Raw genomic sequence first — 23,474 nt, forward strand, 5'->3', positions numbered from 1 at the left:
AGACGTCAAAGAGAAACAAATGTTTCAGCAGCTTCGTCTTTGTTTTATTGTAACATTAAAATAAACTTTATTCAAACAAAAGGATCTGCTGTTTACTTCCTGCATGATGGGATGATTATTACAAAATATTAAAAAGTAGATTTAGAGCCCATGTGACATGGTCAGTGTGAGAACCAATCAGACAGCAGGATTGATTCACAGGAAGGCTGACGGCTACATGTTTTACAGCATAACAACATGATTAACAGTGAAATATGTCACGTTTCTTAGAGAACATCTACACACACACACACACACACACACACACACACATTAAATAAGGAATGACTCCAGCCTGCAGACAGGGGGGGATCAGCTGATCAGCTGGGCGAAGTGAAGAACTTTCTGCCTGGTTCTGTTCGTGCTCTGGAGACACGACAAGATATTAAACTATTATTTCTTTTGGTTTTATTAGCTGGAGACATTCTAAGTGATACAGAGCTGAACATGCTGTGTCTGATCTTACGTGCTGGTGGTGAAAGCGTTGCTATGGTTTCGGATCGGTCTCACCGAGCCTCTCACGTGAGTTTTGTTGTAGCTGTTGATCTCCGGAGACGTCAGCGGCTTAAACAACCGGCCTGGGAAGAAAAACACAAGCTCTTCATCAGGAACCACAGCTGGATGGTTTACACTGCTGACTTCATACTTTAATGGTCACACACAAGAAAACTAACTGTCTGCAACAGTGTTTCTCCATCAATGTGCAATTTAGATTTTGGCTCCTAACGATCACAAAAACAGAGCAGTCGAGAAAAACTGTTATTCTGCACATTACGTTTCAAAGTAAACTCTTATTTTGTCTTGTGTCCTGAATGAACATTTTGACAGTAAATATAGTTGAAGGTGTTTTCACTGTTGTGTTTAACTCTTTCTCTGTTATTTAACTTCAACAAATGCATCAGCTTTCCAAAAGTCAATGAGGAATCCTGTTAAATACTCCTGATACACACACACGTAACTATCGTGATTATAATTTTCTCCATAACCGAGCAGCTCTACATTAAAGTGAAATAAAAACTTTTGGAAGCGTCAGACCGGAGAAAACTTCCTTGCAGACGATGTGTATGGATACTTTCACTTTGCATCGATGAAATTGGATGGTAGCATCGTAGATCGATGTTTGGTTACAGCCCACCTGAACACGCCGTTAACCCGGGGAGAAAACTCGCTGGATTGGATCGTTCAAGTGAAAAGTACAAGACGTACATCATCACAACGTGGATCTGCATATGTCTAAAAGTAACTCTAAAAGTGGTTTGGGGAAACTTTGGCAGTTACTTACTTACTTACTTGTGTATATACATATATATATTTGTATTGTATGTACATACACATACATATATATATATATATACACACACACACACACATATATATACACACACACACACACATATATACACATGTATGTGTCCATATATATATGTATGTATATATGTGTATATACACATATATATGTATATATATACACATACATATACATATACATATATATATATATATATATATATATATATATATATATATACCATACCTAGAGATTAACATGGTTTTATTTCAGTTAGTCTAACAGCTGGTTTGATTTTGAGAGATGATTTTATGGAAAATACCCCATGCCAATCTCTAGGTATGTGAAGGGTATGTGATGATGGGGGGGTATGGTGAAGGGTATGTGATGATGGGGGGTTATGGTGAAGAGGGTGTGTGATGATGTGGGGGTATGGTGAAGGGTATGTGATGATGGGGGGTGTATGGTGAAGGGTATGTGATGATGGGGGGGGTATGGTGAAGGGTATGTGATGATGTGGGGGCCAAGGGAACTTTATCAGGATGCATAGTATATATATATATATACACATACATATATACATATACATACATATATATACACACACACACACACACACACACACACACACACACACACATATACATACATAAATACATATACATATATATATGAAACCCTAACCCTACTGTTTCCTAATGGGTCCCTGTTCCTTACAGAGAATATATATGGATATTAAACCCTAATGTTCCCAAATGTTTCATTGCTACCAAACCCACCACGTCCCTGTTCCTGGCTGCTGCACGGCGCCATGTTGGAGGACGAGATGTGGTCCGTGTGGACGGAGAGGACGCGTCTCCAGAAAGCTTGAGGGAGGGACAACAAGCAGCAGATCACCTGGAGACAAACAGACAAAATGAACCTGACACTCACAGGGTTACAGGGATCCATCTTGTTCAGTGCTGTAGTCCAGAACCCCTAAACCAAGACCAAGACATCACCAAGACCAGAACCCCTAAACCAAGACCAAGACATCACCAAGACCAGAACCCCTAAACCAAGACATCACCAAGACCAGAACCCCTAAACCAAGTCCAAGACATCACCAAGACCAGAACCCCTAAACCAAGACATGACCAGGACCAGAATCCCTAAACCAAGACCAAGATATCACCAATACCAGAACCCCTAAACCAAGACATCACCAAGACCAGAACCCCTAAACCAAGACCAAGACATCACCAAGACCAGAACCCCTAAACCAAGACCAAGATATCACCAAGACCAGAACCCCTAAACCAAGACATCACCAAGACCAGAACGTATCGACAGTTCACATGTTCATCCTCCTAAAGATACAGTCCAGTTATTATATTATAATTAGGGCTTTCAAACGATTAATTGCTTTTTAATCGCGATTAATCGCTGAATTTCTATAGTTAACATGTAGATCACATGATTAAAATTCTATTATTTTGCATTTCAGAACAGTTTTTCATATTAACAATGGAAAGCCATTCTTACCAGAGGATATTAACTGGGAATCAAATGAATGCAAAGAAAGTGACTTTATGAACTTGACTTTAAGATTTGTATTTGTGACTGTAAACAAAAAGAAAATCACTTTGCAGCAGTTCCAGTGTGGCTGCTTTCTCCGTGTGGTACAGGCTGTATGGTGAAACTACTGTCCCCCTCGACGGCCATGTATAAGACGGGTCAGGTGAGACTACTGTCCCCCTCGACGGCCATGTATAAGACGGGTCAGGTGAGACTACTGTCCCCCTCGACGGCCATGTATAAGACGGGTCAGGTGAGACTACTGTCCCCCTCGACGGCCATGTATAAGACGGGTCAGGTGAGACTACTGTCCCCCTCGATGGCCATGTATAAGACGGGTCAGGTGAGACTACTGTCCCCCTCGACGGCCATGTATAAGACGGGTCAGGTGAGACTACTGTCCCCCTCGACGGCCATGTATAAGACGGGTCAGGTGAGACTACTGTCCCTCTCGACGGCCATGTATAAGACGGGTCAGGTGAAATTACTGTCCTCGACGGCCATTTATAAGACGGGTCAGGTGAAACTACTGTCCCCCTCGACGGCCATGTATAAGACGGGTCAGGTGAAACTACTGTCCCCCTCGACGGCCATGTATAAGACGGGTCAGGTGAGACTACTATCCCCCTCGACGGCCATGTATAAGACGGGTCAGGTGAAACTACTGTCCTCCTCGACGGCCATGTATAAGACGGGTCAGGTGAAACGACTGTCCTCCTCGACGGCTATGTATAAGACGGGTCAGAACATGCCAATCGTAGTACGTCTTTAAGACCCGAGTCTTCTACGATGCTGACAGGTCTGCAGTTAGTTGCCACCCATTTCGCAAGAGCTGTAGTCATTTTTTTGGATTTGGTTTCATCAACAGGTCGGCTAGTAGCACTCTCCAAAATACTGCTTTGCTTGAGCATGCTAGCATCAACCAGAGTCACGTTAATTAGCTCGTAGCTGGTAGCTCAAGCTTGACGTGCTTCGGTGATATTTTAATTCGGCTTTACACAACGTGCATGTGGCTCTCGACTTGTCTAATGAGCTGTCCAGGAGTTTTGGAAAATAAAAAGCTCCATTCAGAGTTATTGCTGCTGTGTTTCTCCATCATCCTGCAGCCTGCAGCAGCAGGATGTGTTAGGAGGAAGTGGCAGCTTGATGAGAAGTAACGGTGCTGCAAAGGGTCAAAATAGTAGCTGTTAGGCCCCACGCCAAGCCGAGGGAAGTGGAAATACATTAATAAATGGAGGCATGAGATTAAAAAAAATGAATGCGAACTGCTCGGCCCTTAATCGCATTGCGATTAACGCGTTAATGCTGACAGCCCTAATTATAATACCTTCATAGTGTTGAATAAGACAGTTATTATATTATAATACCTACATAGTGTTGAATGAGACAGTTCTTATATTATGATATCTAAGACGTGTAGGAAGCCAACCTTTGGCTGCGTGTTTGTGTCTCTCATGATGGTGGTTGGAGACGGCTCAGACATGCCGTGTCCAACGATGGTCGGTCCGAACACCCGGGCCAGATTATTCTGGTCCATCTGACACCGAGGACTGCTCATCACCCTGGACAAGCACTTACAGTTTACATGGTGAAAAACAAACAAAAACTGCAACAACAAAAAAAAGCTACAACAACTTTGAAAAAGTGAAAAATGTTTTAATTAATTTAATTTTAGAAAAACTGACAGAAAAGTCGAGGAAGTGAAAGAAATCAGAAAAAGCATTATAGTAATAATTCCTGGTAAAAGCTACAAAACTTCAATGGAAAAGGGACGGAACGGTTCAAGTAACAAATCTGAACCGTTCCGTCTACTGCTCCCAGTTCAGGCCATTTATTGTTCGCTGTATTTCAGCTTCTCAGATTTTTGCAGAAAAAGAAACTTCAGATAAAGTTATTGGGGAAAGGAAAAGTTAGAAAACAGCAACTCCTTCTCCCTGCAGCGTTTCAACAGCTTCTGAATCATATAAAAACAACCAAGCTGCAGTTTTAAATCCTATTCTTTTATAAAAGAACCCGTTAAGAGATGCCCTGACACATCAATGCTTAAAATGCATGTATTAAAAGATCCATTTCTAGATTCCATTAATCAATATTAGATCACTCAAACAAAAATGCATTTTAACGCAGACCTGATCATTTCCGTGAGTTGGTTTCCATCACAAGGCTTCAGAGAGAAGTTGAAAGCTCTTACTTGTATAAGTGAAGCATGAGGAAAGCCAACGTGTCTCTGTTGGCCTTCGGCAGCTCTGCGATGGCCTGATACATGATGGCAGTGCTGTTGTCTTCATCGGACAGCTCTGAAACACAGAAACAGATGGTTAGATGATCACTAGTCTCACATTCTCCCCATGTATGGTCTGACTAATCCGCCTATCTATCTTAGGATAGTGGAAAAAAAACGCTCTGCCTGGTTTGTATTTCTTTAAACCAATCACAGCCGTCCTAGGCGGTGCTAAGCTCCGATGCAGCGGCGGTGGCCTTGCAGAATAGATCAGTCCCTCCAGGATTTCGTGGCCTGTGTTTGAGATGTGAAAATGCCTGATTTTGCGGGAACTTTTGTAAAAAAATTGCGATAAAAGTTGCGATGTCTTTTGTATGTTGTTGTTGTTTGTTTCAGTGAAGTTGCGAGAGACAGTGAAAGTTGAAAAAAAAGTATTTTTTTATATAGTTTTTAAAAAAATAAAAAGTAAACTTGTTTTGAGGAGAATAAAACTACTCCGGGATGAGATTTTCTAGGAAACCAAGAAGGCTCAGGATGCTGCAAATGGTATAATAAGAAAATGGCTGGTGGATTTAAGACAAAAAAGAATAACTTATTGAATGAATCAAATTTGAACATATGTGTCAGTGGTTTGTTGATCTTTACAGTTAGTTAATTCCTATCCTGGGACAGACACACACACACAGACACACACACACACACACTTCGTTAACATCGTTACAGCGTACATTGATGTTAAAATGTATACAGGTTGGCAGGACGGTCTGAAAAGTTTTGCATGGCCTTTCGCTGTACGTTTTGTTGGTAAATGTCAGATGTTCGAGTCAGTCACACGTCTCTACTTCATATCAGAAATGATTATCAACCCGTTATCACTCGTTTGGTCATTGGCTCCCAGAGTGCACGTGGGACTGCTGGGATTGGTTGAAGTCACGGGAAACTTCGGGTTATTGGTCAAATTTGCCGAAAAGTTGCGGTGATTGGTCAAAATTGGGAGTCACACCAAATTCACGGTGTTTGGCTGAATTTGCGTGAATTGGCACCATCGTGACATCGCGAAATCCTGGAGGGACTGATAGATAGTGGAGATAGAGGAAGGGGACGGACGGTATGTCAATCCTTAAGGAGCTTGCACACTGCTTCAACAAATACCAACAAACTCCAACATTGTAAAGTTGGCAGCTGTTGGCGTTTGTCAGTTGGTCGTCTTTTGAATGTTCATAAAACCAACTGCCAGTCCACACTGCCCAGACAGTAACAGATAAGACTGACTTTTGTCACCTAGTCCTACCTTTTCTTATTTGAGTTTTGGTTTAATATAACCTGGATGAAGTGGGGACCTTGTTGAATGTGGCCAGAGTAGTTATGATCTACCAGGCCTGTAAAGCTGCTAGCCGTGTACAGGAGAAACATGACGAGAGACTGTGGTGTAACCAACATGCAACAACAGGGTGTCTATCCTAACTTGTGTCAAGAACTTCACTCAGAAGATACTCCAGCTTTTGCGAATTTTGCCCGTTTTGCTCCTCAAGCTTTTGAGGAATTACTCACTATGGTTACTCCTCTAATTGCCAGAAAAAACACCCATTTAGAGACAGCATTTCAAGCTGTTAGAATGTTGCCGTTTGTTGGAAAACTCCACCAGACCAGACTGGACATGTCAACCTCTACCAACTCCACCAGACCAGACTGGACACGTCAAACTCTACCAACTCCACCAGACCAGACTGGACATGTCAAACTCTACCAACTCCACCAGACCAGACTGGACACGTCAACCTCTACCAACTCCACCAGACCAGACTGGACACGTCACACTCTACCAACTCCACCAGACCAGACTGGACACGTCACACTCTACCAACTCCACCAGACCAGACTGGACACGTCACACTCTACCAACTCCACCAGACCAGACATGTCAAACTCTACCAACTCCATCCAACAAACGCCAACAAACACAGACGGCCGGCCCACACTGACCCAACTGTTGGTGTCTGTTGGCGTTTGCTGGCGTTTGTTGGCGTTTGTTGGAGCAGTGTGCAAGCTCCTTTATACTGCGTTCATGTGGTGTGGGAAACATGGGAAAAAAAACGAGTTTAAGAGTTGGAAAAGTAACGCCTGCTGAAGTCAGAACAACAACGCTGAAACTCTGGAAAGAATTTGGTGCTGACTTGCTGACTTGTCGTCATAAAACACAATGTTTTATAGAAGCTAAGAAACGTTTTATTAATTCACATATTTTATATCAACTTTTTGCTGAGATATAATGTTTAACCTGCTGTTAGTTGTTGTCCATAAAGAGTGAGTTAGACAAGTTAGATAAGTTATTTATTAAGATCAGTATGGTGTTTAACTCTTAATAACAAGTCAGCTATATTAGCTGGAGACATATTTAAGATTTATTAGCATTCAACCGTGATTAACAAGTGTGTGAACACCAACTGACGAACAGGCCGAAGTCGGAACAAAGACTTCCGATCTGGGAAACCCTTCCCATCCCAGGAGCACATGAAGGAGCCCTTTATCCCAGCTCTGTGCATCAGCTAACCAGACTAGATGTTCACTGATGAGGACTAACTCCACTGATTTGTTTCTCGTATTCAGGATATTGATGCTGCCCAGGCATCTGGTCTTTCACAGTACAACCGTTGAATGTTTCTGATGTAACAGTTATGAATCGATATCGGTATCATTCAAATTGTTGGAGCCATTTCATTGGCTGGCGTAGCCAAAGTTGACCTTTCTGGAATAATAGCATCAGATGTGTCTCGGACAGCGAGGCGGACAGGTTTTTGACCGTGGTGAGGTGGAAAGCAGAACTGTGGAAAGCGTAGAACGTAAGACGGTCTTCAGTTATTTAGTTTGATCAGTTTTGTCATGATGTAAAAACAAACAGATTGGTACAGATTTTGGACCAAAACAACTAATGTGCATCAACACAGATAATGATTGATTTAAATCAGAACATTTATTATTTTTGGATAGCCCTAGTCCAAAAGTTATTTGTTAATAACTGTAAGTAAAAAATGCGTACAGTTAGTTTCCTAGCTGAGGCGTCCATGAAGGTGGTTAGGGTTACTATTATTATTACTATTAACTCTGCTGATATGTTTATGATATTCAGGATATTGATGCTGTCAAACGTCTGTTTCAGGTGTCGCGGTTAGTTTCATACCTGAGGCGTCCATGAAGGTGCGATGCAGTCTGAAGGTGAGCAGTGGCTCCTTCAGTTTCCTCAGGAAGTCTTTCAGCAGACCACACAGTACGTGGACGTCTTGGACTTTACCAAGCATGAGCGGCATTTTCCCCTGGAGGAACCGCTCTCGGAGCTCCTTCACCAGACGCTCGCCTCCGGGAACTCGGTACAGCCCTCTCTGCACACAGCAGGAAGCAGCACATTAAACCCTGGGATATGACCACCCCCCCTGCCCCAATATTTAGAAGATGTAGATTTGAATATGAAGGAGAACCCACTCCATTCATGTAGATTAAAACTGTGGATCTTCTGGCTTTAACAAAGTCTTCTTCTCTAACAGAGCAGGGGGAATGAGAGGGGGAAACACCAGAGCAGGGGGAATGAGAGGGGGAAACGCCAGAGCAGGAGGAATGAGAGGGGGAAACGCCAGAGCAGGGGGAATGAGAGGGGGAAACGCCAGAGCAGGAGGAATGAGAGGGGGGAAACACCAGAGCAGGGGGAATGAGAGGGGGAAACACCAGAGCAGGGGGAATGACAGGGGGCGAACACCAGAGCAGGGGGAATGAGACAAGGAAATTCCAGAGCAGGGGGAATGAGACAAGGAAATTCCAGAGCAGGGGGGAATGAGAGGGGGAACGCCAGAGCAGGTGGAATGAGAGGGGAAACGCCAGAGCAGGGGGAATGAGAGGGGGAAATGCCAGAGCAGGGGGAATGAGAGGGGTGGAAACACCAGAGAAGGGGGAATGAGAGGGGGAAACGCCAGAGCAGGGGGAATGAGAGGGGGAAACACCAGAGCAGGGGGAATGAGAGGGGGAAACATCAGAGCAGGGGGAATGAGAGGGGGGAACACCAGAGCAGGGGGAATGAGAGGGGGAAACGCCAGAGCAGGGGGAATGAGAGGGGGGAACGCCAGAGCAGGGGGAATGAGAGGGGGAAACGCCAGAGCAGGGGGAATGAGAGGGGGAAATGCCAGAGCAGGGGGAATGAGAGGGGGAAACACCAGAGCAGGGGGGAATGAGAGGGGGGAAATGCCAGAGCAGGGGGGAATGAGAGGGGGGAAACACCAGAGCAGGGGGGAATGAGAGGGGGGAACACCAGAGCAGGGGGAATGAGAGGGGGGAACACCAGAGCAGGGGGAATGAGAGGGGGGAACACCAGAGCAGGGGGAATGAGAGGGGGAAATGTAGCAGAAGATATTCCTTTTTAAACCAACACATAGCACAGTAGATGTAGCCAGAGGGTTAAAGAGTTTAAAGACTCACCTCCTCCAGCCCCCTCCTCTCGATCTCAGCCACACACTCCACGATCAGCCGCGGGACTCTGGGATGGGTCGCTGGAGCAAAACCCTCCAACGAGTCCTCAACACAAAAACATCTGAGGTTAAAAAAGCTGTGATGACTTCGTGTTTCTATCAACTTCCTCCTCCCCGTTTAAATCCTGTCAGAGTATTTTAAAGTTTTTATTCGGCTGTATTGGATCAGCTAAGTGTAAACGTTTAAGTTAACGTTAAGTCTCTGAGCTAGAATCCAAGTGAAGACTCAAACGAGCTTGGTGTGAACACACACTTAAATTCCAGTCTTCATTCCCAAGCTCCATCTGTAATGTTCATCCCATCCTACCGGGGCTTTATTGACTTGTCTTCACAGTTTTCACCATGGAATAGAGGTATAAATATCATTGCACTAACTGCTCCTGCACTGACTGTTTCCGCAGTATCTGGTAAATAAGTCGGAGCTACCTGTTGTGCTGAACTTCCCGTTGTGGACGCGGCCGAGCAGCCGGCAATGAGATTCTGTTTGCACTCTGGATGAGCGACTGTACGACAGTTTCTGCACTTCAGCGCCATCTTCCCGAAGCGAATCCTCTTCCCGCATGGCAAGCACGTCTCCGGCCGGATCACCTGGGGGGACACAAACAAATCTCACTGACCGTTCCCACGTTAAAGCCTGAGATCCTAATTTGAGTCAAGGCCTCTTGCAAAACGTAATGGCGTCCCACAGGGCTCAATTCTGGGTCCATTAAAGTTTAGATAAGGTAAATAATGAAGTGCTTTGTCCGGTAAGACACCAAGGCAATATCAATTAATTTATATTCATCCAAGAGAGACGGAATACTCACTGGTATCTCTTTATTTATAAGGATCTTGAAGGGCTGGGCCCCATATTCAATGCTGTTTAGGCACCGAAAAAATTCCCTCTAAAGTATCAAGTATTGGAAATGCCTCGTCATTCAATACCTAATATCAGACCTATCAGAGTGTCAGTGAGCCAATCAGCACGCAGCATGCTTCATTTTTCCAATTCAAAAAGTTTTAGAGTCTTTTTTATTGTTCTTGTGATGGTGTCGCGTCTTTTCTGTGTTGTTTGGTTTGTGTCTCCATGTCGTTGTAAATAATGGTCACCCCCAATGATAAATAGGTTGAATAAATATGCTGATATTGTTCTGGCTCGGACTAATCTTTAATCTTCCTTTGACGCTTTAAACTTTGATGCTTTAACCCTCAAATGATCACTTCTTACTCATAGATTTGTTTTATATTCAGATAAGAAACAACTATCGTTCCATTTAAACTTTAAATGCTACCTAGATCTCGAGTAAATACCAACGAATAAAAAAACTGTGAATTTGAAAAACACTTGACTCAAAAAATTAAAAAATAAAACTAGACTTTATGAATAGATTAGATTGTGTCTGTCTTTTCTAACTGTAAGACCATTATACAGTGAGCTTTAGGTTTGTGTTTCTGTGGGTTCATACAGTTTTAGAAAGGAAAACATGTTTCAGGGTTTTCTCAGCAGTGCAGGTGTAAGACTGTCTGACAGCAGCTGCAGTTTCAGGCACCAGCACCGTCTCATCTCCGGGAAACCACACCGAGGTTTGGTCTGAGGAAACACAAACAAGTCATAAACATTTCATACAAACAATCAGGAGAGTTGCAGTGTTTAGCTGAGGATTCTGAAAGGAAAACGCCAACTTATTGGGACTTTGTCTTATTCACCGTATCCCCCAGAGTTAGATAAGTCCAGACATACCCTTCTCATCTCCGTGCGTGTTGTAGCTCTTTCCGACGGCTCCACTGGTAGCTTAGCCTAGCACGGATCCTGAAGGTAACTGGTTCCATCTAGCCTTCTGCTCCCAATAAGTGACAAAATAACTCCAACATGTTCCTGTTTACATGTTGTGATTTGTATAGTCACAGCGTGTACAAATAACAAGGTCACATGACACACAGACATCTTCTAACGTATATAAACTGGGAACTATATTTTCAGAAAAGTGAAGCATTTCTACTCTCTGTCCGGTGCTTCTCAGGTGCAAGCATATCACTCCGCCCAAGTAGCAGAAGTAGCAGTACTTCGCCTTCTGAGAACATACAGTTCCCAGTATGTATACGGTTAGAAGATGGCTGTGTGTCATGTGACCTTGTTATATGTACACGCTGTGACTCTACAAATCACAACATGTAAATAGGAACATGTTGGCGTTATTTTGTCACTTATTGGGAGCAGTAGGCTAGATGGAACCAGTTACCTTCAGGATCTGTGCTAAGCTAGCGGTGGGGGTGTGAAAGAGTTACAACACGCACGGAGATGAGAAGGGTATGTCTGGACTTATCTAACTCAGGGGGATACGGTGAATAAGACAAAGTCCCAATAAGTCAGCGTGTTCCTTTAAAGGGGTTCTAAAGACTGAACTGACCTGCTGCGAGTGAAACTGTGCACTCCTGTGTGATGGTCCTGACAGGATTTTCGGGGGTCTCCTGTGTGATCCCCACCACCATGTGGATCTCACCCCCAGTGTCCGGAGTCACCGACGCCTTCACTATCGACACGACCTCCTGATACAAAACTTAACACTTTTAGTGCTCTGCATTTATCGGACAGCTTACGACTACAGTAAAAGATCTGAGTACTTCTTCCAACACCATCTAATCAACGTGTTCACCTTCTCTACAGTATTCCTCTCCAGCAGCTCTACAGAAATATTCCCGCTCCTCCCTCGCTTCAAAACCGAAGCGCCGCCTGCAGGACCCATTGACGAACGCTGCAGAGAAACACACACACACACACACACATATAGAGACACACACAGACACAGAGAGACACACACACACACACACATATAGAGACACACACAGACACAGAGAGAGACACACACACACACACACACACACACACACACACACACACCTCAGAACAGACAGAACAACATATGATGAGCTGCAGAGAACATTGTAGTGACAGTTAGGCAACAATAGTCCGAAAAAGCAGGCAAAAGTTCTTTCTTTCCTTACGTCCTTCCTTCTACTGTCTTTTTTTAAATAAAGTTTTTTTTTGCTTATTTCACCTTTTTTCTTCAAAACAAACAGAACAAAATGTAGAGGTGCAAACGGCACACTTACCCTCTTCTCTCTGGCTCGGGATCTCAGAGGTTTCAATAAAGTTGTGTCCAGATCCTGAAACATCAAAACACAAACTTATGTAACGTGAAAGACTTCATGCACTGTGGTAATGATATTTTATATAAAGCACTTTGATTACCTTCTTGTCACACATATGGTGTAAAGTAGAAATTAATTTAATATGTATACATTTTCTTTCAATCTGCAGTACGTTTAAAGTGTCTACAAGTTTGTTTCAATAAAAAGGAAGTGAAATAAACAGATGGCTGGAAAGAAAAATCAATATAACAACCGATGGATGATTTTAAGCAATATCTGGATGATTTGTTCTACAGTTCATCCTGCAGTTAAAGAACAAACATGATATGTGTATGTACCACGTCATCGTCTGTCCGATCGTAGCTGATGTCAGAGTGAGACAGGAAAGATGACTCGTCGATCACGCACAACCTGAAGACACAAAGACAAAGTGTTAGTTACTACGACTCTGCAGAGATTCAATCACACGTTATTAAGATAAGATCCACTTTATCGTCTTGAAGGAAATTTGTAAACAGTTACAGACAAACACATACTGTAGATTACTTAACATTCAGTGTGTAACAGACAGTACAATACAAGACAACAATGTACTTAAGGACAAGAAACATACACAAGATTGTCGACTAGTTGAGAGGAGATTGCACAGGCCCAGATATAGTACTGTACGTGCTCTATTATAAAATAAATGACACGTAATAAAGGAATCGCACTAAAATAAGAATGCAAATTGAAGATAGACATGATGAAACAAGCCAGCGGTATAACGGAGACTGGACCGGTTGTTTGAAATGAAATCGGGGACAAAAACAACAGCAAAAACATTGGAAAAGGCAACAAAAAAGTGACAAAAACGGTACAAACTTGAATCTTTAGTTAAAAAATTGACCCGTCTACACAGAGTATTCCCATTGGTCCACACTTTAATCTTTAGTACACATTGACCCGTCTACACCGAGTGTTCCCATTGGTCCACACTTTAATCTTTACTTTAACCCAGCAGTGAGTCGTCTCCTACCGTTTGCTACTCCGGTGCATGGTCAGATTCCCTGCTTTCTGTTCGAACGTCGCCAAAAGAGACTTCTGCTCATCGTTCAAACAGGCGCTGGATTTACTGTCGTGGACCAGAATATCACACATGAGCTGCATCTGTCGCTGCTGCCGAACATCAATCAAAAAAGCAACAATCATCAGAGACGTTTTGGAGCTTTTGTCATTTTTTTGACTTCTTGGAGCGAGTGAAAAACAATAACAGTGTGGGTAGTAATAATAACTAATATATTCTGACCAGGTACTGGTAGTCTCCCTCCACCTTGTAGCGTTTCTTCATCTCCACGTCCAGCTGATTGCGAGCGTGTTTCAGTTTCACTTCCAGAGCAGCTTTAGAAACGTCAGACTTCACCAGCAGCTCTTTATATTTCTTCAGCTCCAACTCAGCATGCAGCCATCGTTTCCTCGCCGCCTCAAAGTTCCTCACCACTTCTACTAACTCTAGAAGGACAGACACATCTACTAACTCTAGAAGGACAGACACATCTACTAACTCCAGAAGGACAGACACATCTACTAACTCCAGAAGGACAGACAGACACATCTACTAACTCTGTTTAGAAAAAGGAAAAGAATTGTCCCTTTTTTAACATTTTGTCTCTTTTTTCAAGTTTTTGTGGTGTTTGTTACCTCTCTCTGTGTTGACAGTGTTTTCCTCCATGGTGATCCTCTGAAGACAGACGGACAGCAGTTCCTCCACGATGAGACGAGACTCCCCCATCACTTCCACCTGCAGCCCCGAAAGGAACAGAGACACTCTTACTTTGGTAGTCTTTTAAAGAAAGAAACTGGGAGACTCTTATTTTGGTAGTCTTTTAAATAGAGAAACAGGTAGACTCTTATTTTGGTAGTCTTTTAAAGAAAGAAACTGGGAGACTCTTATTTTGGTAGTCATGTGCGTGCTTCCTTTATTGAGGAAGTAATGTTTATAACTAGGTCTGGGTATCGCCAATAATTTTCTGAATGAATTTAATCACAATTTGATTACATGCATGAACAATAATGTGCAGAAAGTTGGAGGTTAAGTTTATTCCGCTTCATTTATGTTGAAGTTGTGTTAAACTATGCGTACATTTCCATATACCTACTTACAGAAGCGTCAGGAAAACGTTACGTAGCGACAATTGTTTTGTGACAGAACTTTTACACTTTCATTCAATAATTCCCTCCTTCTGTGTAGGAAGAACAACACAGTTGCTTAGCTGTCATTCTCTGCGCACATTTGAAATAATTTGAACTAATGTTAATCACTAAAGAAGATATGAAACAAAAGCAAACTCCAACTACACTCTTTCAGTGTTTTAGTAAGCCCGCCTCTGAAGATACTGCCGCTGTGGGTGACGTTAATGTTTCAGAAACTACAGGAAATGAGGCTGATTAATACACATGGGGTTGTCTCTCTGGGACGGGCCAGTATGAGGCTGATTAATACACATGGGGTTGTCTCTCTGGAACGGGCCAGTATGAGGCTGATTAATACACATGGGGTTGTCTCTCTGGGACGGGCCAGTATGAGGCTGATTAATACACATGGGGTTGTCTCTTGGGACGGGAGCCAGTATGAGGCTGATCAATACACATGGGGTTGTCTCTTGAGACGGGCCAGTATGAGGCTGATTAATACACATGGCGGGTTGTCTCTGGGACGAGGGCCAGTATGAGGACTGATTAATACACATGGGGGTTGTCTCTCATAACGGGCCAGTGTGAGGCTGATTAATACACATGGCGTTGTCTCTTGGGACGAGAGCCAGTATGAGGCTGATTAATACACATGGGGTTGTCTCTTGGGACGGGCCAGTATGAGGCTGATTAATACACATGGGGTTGTCTCTCTGGGACGGGCCAGTATGAGGCTGATTAATACACATGGGGTTGTCTCTTGGGACGGGCCAGTATGAGGCTGATACACATGGGGTTGTCTCTCTGGGACGGGCCAGTATGAGGCTGATTAATACACATGGGGTTGTCTCTCTGGGACGGGCCAGTATGAGGCTGATTAATACACATGGCGTTGTCTCTTGGGACGGGCCAGTATGAGGCTGATTAATACACATGGGGTTGTCTCTCTGGGACGGGCCAGTATGAGGCTGATTAATACACATGGCGTTGTCTCTTGGGACGGGCCAGTATGAGGCTGATACACATGGTGTTGTCTCTCTGGGACGGGCCAGTATGAGGCTGATACACATGGTGTTGTCTCTCTGGGACGGGCCAGTATGAGGCTGATACACATGGTGTTGTCTCTCTGGGACGGGCCAGTATGAGGCTGATACACATGGTGTTGTCTCTTGGGACGGGCCAGTATGAGGCTGATTAATACACATGGCGTTGTCTCTTGGGACGGGCCAGTATGAGGCTGATACACATGGTGTTGTCTCTCTGGGACGGGCCAGTATGAGGCTGATTAATACACATGGGGTTGTCTCTTGGGACGGGCCAGTATGAGGCTGATTAATACACATGGCGTTGTCTCTTGGGACGGGCCAGTATGAGGCTGATTAATACACATGGCGTTGTCTCTTGGGACGGGCCAGTATGAGGCTGATACACATGGTGTTGTCTCTCTGGGACGGGCCAGTATGAGGCTGATTAATACACATGGTGTTGTCTCTCTGGGACGGGCCAGTATGAGGCTGGGAGGGATAAATCACAGTAGGTATACTAGGGGTGGGCGATATATATTGTCTACGATAATATCGTCATTGTGTTAATGATGTGCAAATTGACATTATCGAGTATTTAAATTACTTCGAAAAAACACGCATTAAAAGTTTAGAGTGGTGGAAGGGCCGACAAAGATGGTGCAGCGGCTCCTAGCTCTCCTGGTGGTGTATATTTATGTTTTTTGTTTGGTTTTCATAACGTTCCCATGTCGAGGTATTACTAACAAGTACAGCCACACTGAACTAATCAATATAGGACTACAATAAAACACAGCCGTTACGAGAGCCGTCCAGGCGGCTCCTAACATCCCGGAGGACATAGCCCAGCTAGCTACCGGCAAGACCGGAGGAGGATGACAGTGCATTTTAGTACTAACAGCAGGATCGTTGCCATATGGCCCACCCTACAGTATCCTCACTCTAAGATACTAGACTACAGCACTGTGTCAGAGTATGTGAGTATAACTCCGATCTAGCCGTGTATGTAATAAATACTCACACCTTTAGTTTCAAACACATGTTTAAATCAAATCAATGAAAATGTTTTACAGACTGGCTCAAATTTGGATACAGTAATTAGGACTGGGTGTCATCACATTTCTGATTGGATATCAGGTTAGGGAAACTTAGAGAAGAAGAGATTCTCGGGGAACTAACGCTGTAAACTGTCCAAGCAAGAAGCAACCCTCAGTTTACATTAACAACAGAGCCCCAAAAAGTTGGTTTAAAGACTTTTTACTTCTCCATCCATGGTGGAAAGACAGATATTAAAAGATCCATTTCTGGAAGAAACTGAAAGGCTGCATGCACCCCCACCCACTCACTCACTGACTGTGTGTGTGTGTGTGTGTGTGTGTGTGTGTGGTAATATATATTAAAACATAAGTGAAAGAGAAAATTATATTTCTCAATTGCACAAATCCTTCATTAGAACATTTGAAATGTTATTGAACTATTGTGATTACAACAGGAAACACACTTTTTAAGGAGCACAATCTCCACCTCCAACATTTTCAAAAGACAATGAACACAATTCTGCACAAAATATTACAGTATAAGAAATCAGAACTTAAATAAATATACACTGTAATATAGTCATTTTGCGAAATTCTGCAATTTTGTGTGTGTTTATTTTTTTTTTTGGGGGGGGGGGTGCTCGAAGGGGGTCTCGCCCTGGGTGTAATCAATGTAGAACCGCCCCTGGTGTGTACATACTTTATGTTTTATTTCATTTATTTGCTGTCATGTGCAACAGTTTAGGGCAGCACCTCCTGATTATTTCCTGGATGGATGGAGTAGTTGTTTCATCAGAGTTGATGTCTTTAAACGTATTGTTTTATAAATCCAAACTCATAGTTATATATATATATATATATATATATATATATATATATATATATATATATATATATATATATTTATATATATATATATATATATATATATATATATATATATATATATATATATATATATATATAACACAGAAGAAGAAATCTCCACATTTGAGAGACTGAAAAAGACATTCTCTTTCATGTTTGAATGACTAATTATATTACAGGATCGAGCTGTGGAGGAGTTTCCTCTAGTTAGTTGGTTAGTTGACTTTGAGTTAGTTGGTTAGTTGACTTTGAGTTAGTTGAGTTTAGACTTTTAACTCCAGCAGACAAACATCACAACAGATGAACACATGCCTTATTTAGATTATTAGATTATGTAATAACGGAGACTCCTCTGCAGTCTGAGGGACAGTCTGGCGTTATTTAGGCGTCTGTGCACGTGAAGCTCATTCAGCATCAAACAGTTTCTAATCAGCAGCCGATCCGTGCCGTGCCGTGCCGTGCGGGTTAGAGTGTAGCGTGTCTGTTTCCCTCCCACTCCGTGGACTCTCTCAGAGTTTAAAGAAACAAGAAAGAAAGGATGAATAAAGAGGAACAAAGACGAGAGGACTGTTTGGTAAACTCACCTGCTGTAGCACCTCTCAGCTTTCGGACCACGTGACCTTCCTGCGCTTCCTATTGGCCGTGACGTCATCGCTGCAGCGGGTTCACGGTCGTGTGTTTTTAGTCCATAATAATAAAACTTTAAGGTTATTATATTACTGGACTATATCTCCTGACTGAGTCTCTGAAAACTCTGCAGGGAAAAGCTCTGTGCAGTTAAAAGACTGCAAGTCATATACATATATATATATATATATATATATATATATATATACATATAAATATATACATATATATATATACATATATACATATATATACATATATACATATATATACATATATATACATATATACATATATATATATATATATATATATATATATATATATATATATATATATATATATATATATATATATACGCAATGCGATTTTTTTTTTTAATCTCATGCCTCCATTTATTAATGTATTTCCACCTCACTGGGCTTGGCGTGGGGCCTAACAGCTACTATTTTGACCCTTTGCAGCACTGTTACTTCTCATCAAGCTGCCACTTCCTCCTAACACATCCTGCTGCTGCAGGCTGCAGCATGATGGAGAAACACAGCAGCAATAACTCTGAATGGAGCTTTTTATTTTCCTAAACTCTCAGGCGGCTCGTAGACAAGTCTAAAGCATATGCACGTTGTGTAAAGCTGAAATAAAATATCACCGCAGCACGTCCAGCTGGAGCTACCAGCTACGAGCTAATTAACGTGACTCTGGTTGATGCTCCCTGCTAGCATGCTACCCACTCAGGCTAAGCAGTATTTTGGAGAATGTTACTCCCCGACCTGTTGATGAAACCAAATCCAAAACCTGACTACAGCTCTTGCGAAACGGGTGGCAACTACCTGCAGACCTGTCAGCATCATAGAGGACTCGGGTCTTAAAGACGTACTACGGTTGGCATGTTCTGACCCGTCTCGTTGACGTCGGGGGGGACAGCAGCCCCACACAGCCTGTAGGACACGGAGAAAGCAGCCACACTGGAACAGCTGCAGAGTCCAAACTCTGTCTCATTAACCGCTGATCACTGGACGTCAGTGAGGAATCTACATTATTTAGGAGTTACTAAACACTAGATGGACTCTGGTAAGGACAGATAGGATCTTTAGGTTTTAGTTCGGGACTTGGAGGAATGGTGCAGTAATGACAGATTCACACATTTTTCTTTTGTTTACAGTAAATAAATAATTACAAATCTTAAAGTCAAGTTCATAAAGTCACTTTCTTTGTTTCATTTGATTCCCAGTTAAGATCCTCTGGTGAGAACAGCTTTCATTGTTAATATGGACTTAATAACTGTTCTGAAATGCTAAATAATAGAATTTTTTTTAATCGCTATTAAAAAAAACGACTCGCTTGACAGCCCTAATATATATATATATATATACATATATATATATATATATATATATACATATATATATATATATATATATACATATATATATATATACATATATATATATATATATATATATATATATACATATATATATTTAACACATGTATATCAGATAATAAAAGTTACTCACATAAATAAAAAACAAAAGTTACCCACAATGCATCACTTGTGTTTAAAGTGAAAACATCTCAAGATGAAAGACAGCCCCGATGCACCACAATGCCGAGAATCACTGGATCACTGTTTGTGGTCTGAATGCCCCGTTATTGGGCAGAGTCGAGGCTCTGAGGACAGACATGTTGGACAGACACGTGTCTCACTCTGATGTGTTTCTCTTCACTTTATTCATGCAGCTTTTACATCTGGAGGAGTTTTACATTCACCACAGGAATAAATACAACATGATCACTGCTACCGAGACACAACCGTTAACCCTTTACACAGGGACAGGAAGACGTCCTGTCTCACTGTTGGACCCTCTGAGAGGACAGAGACACAACAGTTAACCCTTTACACAGGGACAGGAAGACGTCCTGTCTCTGTGTTGGACCCTCTGAGAGGACAGAGACACAACTGTTAACCCTTTACACAAGGACAGGAAGACGCCCAGTCTCTGTGTTGGACCCTCTGAGAGGACAGAGACACAACAGTTAACCCTTTACACAGGGACAGGAAGACGTCCAGTCTCTGTGTTGGACCCTCTGAGAGGACAGAGACACAACCGTTAACCCTTTACACAGGGACAGGAAGACGCCCAGTCTCTGTGTTGGACCCTCTGAGAGGACAGAGACACAACCGTTAACCCTTTATACAGGGACAGGAAGACGGCCAGTCTCTGTGTTGGACCCTCTGAGAGGACAGAGACATTTCAGTCTGCAGAAACAAGAGTTAACAGTTTAGAGGATCTCTGCTACAGGGAAGAGTTGGTGAACCAGCCAGAATACAAAACTGTAAAAATACAAAATGAAATGGTATCAAATGAAGTCTTTACATCAAAAACATCGTTACAAATCCCTTCAGAGGTCAGACAGCAGGAAGGGGCGGAGCCTGTGACAGCATAGCTGGAAGGGGCGGGGTCACTCTGCTTCCGTCTTGTAGGGGGCGTGGCTTTGAAGGGATTGCTACTTTCGGGCTACAACTGGATTTATTAGCACCATTTATATCAAATGACTTTCACAAAAAGTCTAAAAGTCTGGAAGATTAATTTTGCATTCAGAGAAAAACTGTTGACTGTATCGATTACTTTATTAATAACTAAAGTTAACTTTATCGGTGAATTAGAAAGTAAAAGACTAGCCAGACTAAACCTCCAAACACGTAGCTCCACACAGACTGAATTTATAACAGAACAATACAGATTCAGATTATTAAAACGGTCCCAAAGTGGTTCAGATTCAGACTAAAAGATACAAGAGTAATATGAATCTGGAATGATTATGTTATAAAATACATTTATAATTAGATAGAAACATGAAATATTACAGACCTAGAGTTAATATCCACCTTAAAGGAATGACTACTGTGGCTTTAATTTACAACGAGCAGAATGGGTTTATGGTTTATTTGAAGAGACCAGCTGTCAATGGGAACATGTGGGAACATCTGGGAAAAGGAACCCAGTAAACCCAGTTAGAAAGGGTTCTGGTTGTGTTTCAGATCCGTCATGTTGTCTCCGTATGTCGACGATGAAGCGATGTGAACACATCTGTTAATGAAGGAACCAGGAAGTATTTTCTGGGTCAAACTACTACGATTATTACTACTAATCCTACCACTACTACTAGTGTCTTTTTCAGAGGGACAGAGACACAGAAAACAGGAAGTGATGTGTTTCAGGACAGATGAGATGGCTTTATGTTGAGTACACACGTGCTAAGATAAGCTACATCTACTCCGCTACATTATAAGTTTTAAGCAGTGTTTTCAGACAAAAATGATTTCCGTTTTATCTCCAGCAGCAGAACTTATCTGCATCTATATTAACACGTCTGACATCACAGATCACATGACCTTTCACTCACACTGGGCATGTGTCGGAAACATTTCCTCACTTTTTTCACATGTGATGCTTTTTTTTTACGTTTTTGTTGCTTTTTTCAAAGTTTTTGTCCATTTTTTGCTTAATTTTTGTCGTTTGTTTACGACATATATTGCTTTTCTCTAAGTTTTTGTCTCTGGGCATGTTTTAGGGGCTGGGCAACACATCTGACATCACTGATCACATGACCATTCACTCACACTGGGCATGTGTCGCAGACAGTAGGTAGCTCGTTTTTGTTGCTCTTCCCGAACTTTTTGTCACGTTTTGTTGCTTGTGGGAAACGCCAAAGTAGTGTGGACACCAGGCGTAAAAGCAGCAGAAGATATTTGTCTTTAAAACTAAAACGTAGCAGTGTAGATGCAGCCTCAGAGTACTTTGAATGATTCTGGGAACCATACCAATAACATTCAGTACTCGTTAAAGACCCATTGTTGTAGGATTTCATACTAGTTGTAGGGTTGTAGTTCTGTTCTAACATTCAGTACTACTTCATTAAAATTACAGAATGTAAAATACCAGACAAAGCTTCCGGGTCTGAGAAGTGAACTTCCAGCAGGGGGAGACTCCTTAAAGCTGTATTCTCTCTAACTTCCAGCAGGGGGAGACTCCTTAAAGCTGTATTCTCTCTAACTTCCAGCAGGGGGAGACTCCTTAAAGCTGTATTCTCTCTAACTTCCAGCAGGGGGAGACTCCTTAAAGCTGTATTCTCTCTAACTTCCAGCAGGGGGAGACTCCTTAAAGCTGTATTCTCTAGACTAGAATACAGACTAGATTAGACTGACTAGCTCCAAACAGTTGTCTGTTTCTATAGAATTTATGGAAATAAATGAGCCTACTTCTCATTTTATTTATTAAACAAAATGATTTTAGGGGTTAGTACTTTTAGGATTGTAGTATTTTTAGGGTTGTAGTGCCGTTGTTTAGTAGGGCAGGGTTCGCAGGGTTTAGCACAAGCTGAAGTACCATTGTTTTAGAGTTAAGTACTAGTTGGATAGTTGATGTTGGGTGTGATCCTAGTGAAAGGGTTAGGGCTGGGTAAAAATAATCCATTCTCCAATTATAATTGTCTTTGTCTCTGTTTGAGTGATCTGATAGAATAATAACATCCTGAAATCAATCTTTTAGAGTCCTTTCACACCTGAAAGTCCGAACCAAGGTCCAAAACCAAACAAACAAAATAACTGCAAACATTACATGACGTACTTGCTTCCTGTCATCATCATTTCTGTAGGCTGCGTCTTCTTGTACTCAACATTGATTGGTTCGTAAACGGATGTGTTGTCGTGTTGTCAGTTCGAGAGTAGCTTTGACTCTTTGGCCTTGACAAGAATGAATGAACAGATGCATATCGTTACAACTATATTGTTATTATGGCATTACTAACTTAAGCAAAGTTTAAAAAACAGTGCCACTATTTGCTGATTAACGCTAAATTTAGCACAGAGCCTCAGAGTGTCACGGTAAACAAGAATCATCATTTTCAAGTTGATAGCATTTACTTTGGAAGAGATGTACTAAAGTTCATGTTTGATTGCTAGCTACAAACATTTTTTCGTTAGTAATTTGCGCATTTTTT

The 23,474-nt window shown here is 42.2% G+C and overlaps 1 protein-coding gene across 1 annotated transcript; it reads right to left on the reverse strand.

Annotated features, from left to right (window-relative positions):
* Positions 1-359: 359 nt before the first annotated feature.
* LOC144536601 (rac GTPase-activating protein 1) lies at positions 360-14,516 on the reverse strand. Its single transcript, XM_078279821.1, has 16 exons — positions 14,426-14,516; positions 14,034-14,236; positions 13,764-13,903; positions 13,084-13,156; positions 12,707-12,760; positions 12,250-12,348; positions 12,004-12,142; positions 11,062-11,186; positions 10,043-10,204; positions 9,567-9,662; positions 8,284-8,482; positions 5,076-5,181; positions 4,314-4,446; positions 2,107-2,224; positions 506-617; positions 360-405 (listed from the first exon to the last, which is right to left on the reverse strand). The coding sequence occupies exons 1-16, from the start codon at positions 14,514-14,516 to the stop codon at positions 360-362; spliced, it is 1,896 nt and encodes a 631-aa protein (XP_078135947.1).
* Between the last annotated feature and the right edge of the window lie 8,958 nt (positions 14,517-23,474).

The sequence above is a fragment of the Sander vitreus genome, chromosome 21 (genome assembly GCF_031162955.1).
Source record: "Sander vitreus isolate 19-12246 chromosome 21, sanVit1, whole genome shotgun sequence".
Taxonomy (NCBI): Eukaryota; Metazoa; Chordata; class Actinopteri; order Perciformes; family Percidae; genus Sander; species Sander vitreus.

Excerpts from the sequence above, each read along its gene's own strand:
- LOC144536601 (XM_078279821.1), bottom strand. The coding sequence starts at position 14,516 with ATGGGGGAGTCTCGTCTCATCGTGGAGGAACTGCTGTCCGTCTGTCTT. Across the intron at positions 13,904-14,033 it reads AGGGAGACTACCAGTACCTG|CAGCGACAGATGCAGCTCAT; the intron begins GTCAGAATATAT and ends GATGTTCGGCAG. Across the intron at positions 406-505 it reads AACGCTTTCACCACCAGCAC|AGCACGAACAGAACCAGGCA; the intron begins GTAAGATCAGAC and ends TCGTGTCTCCAG.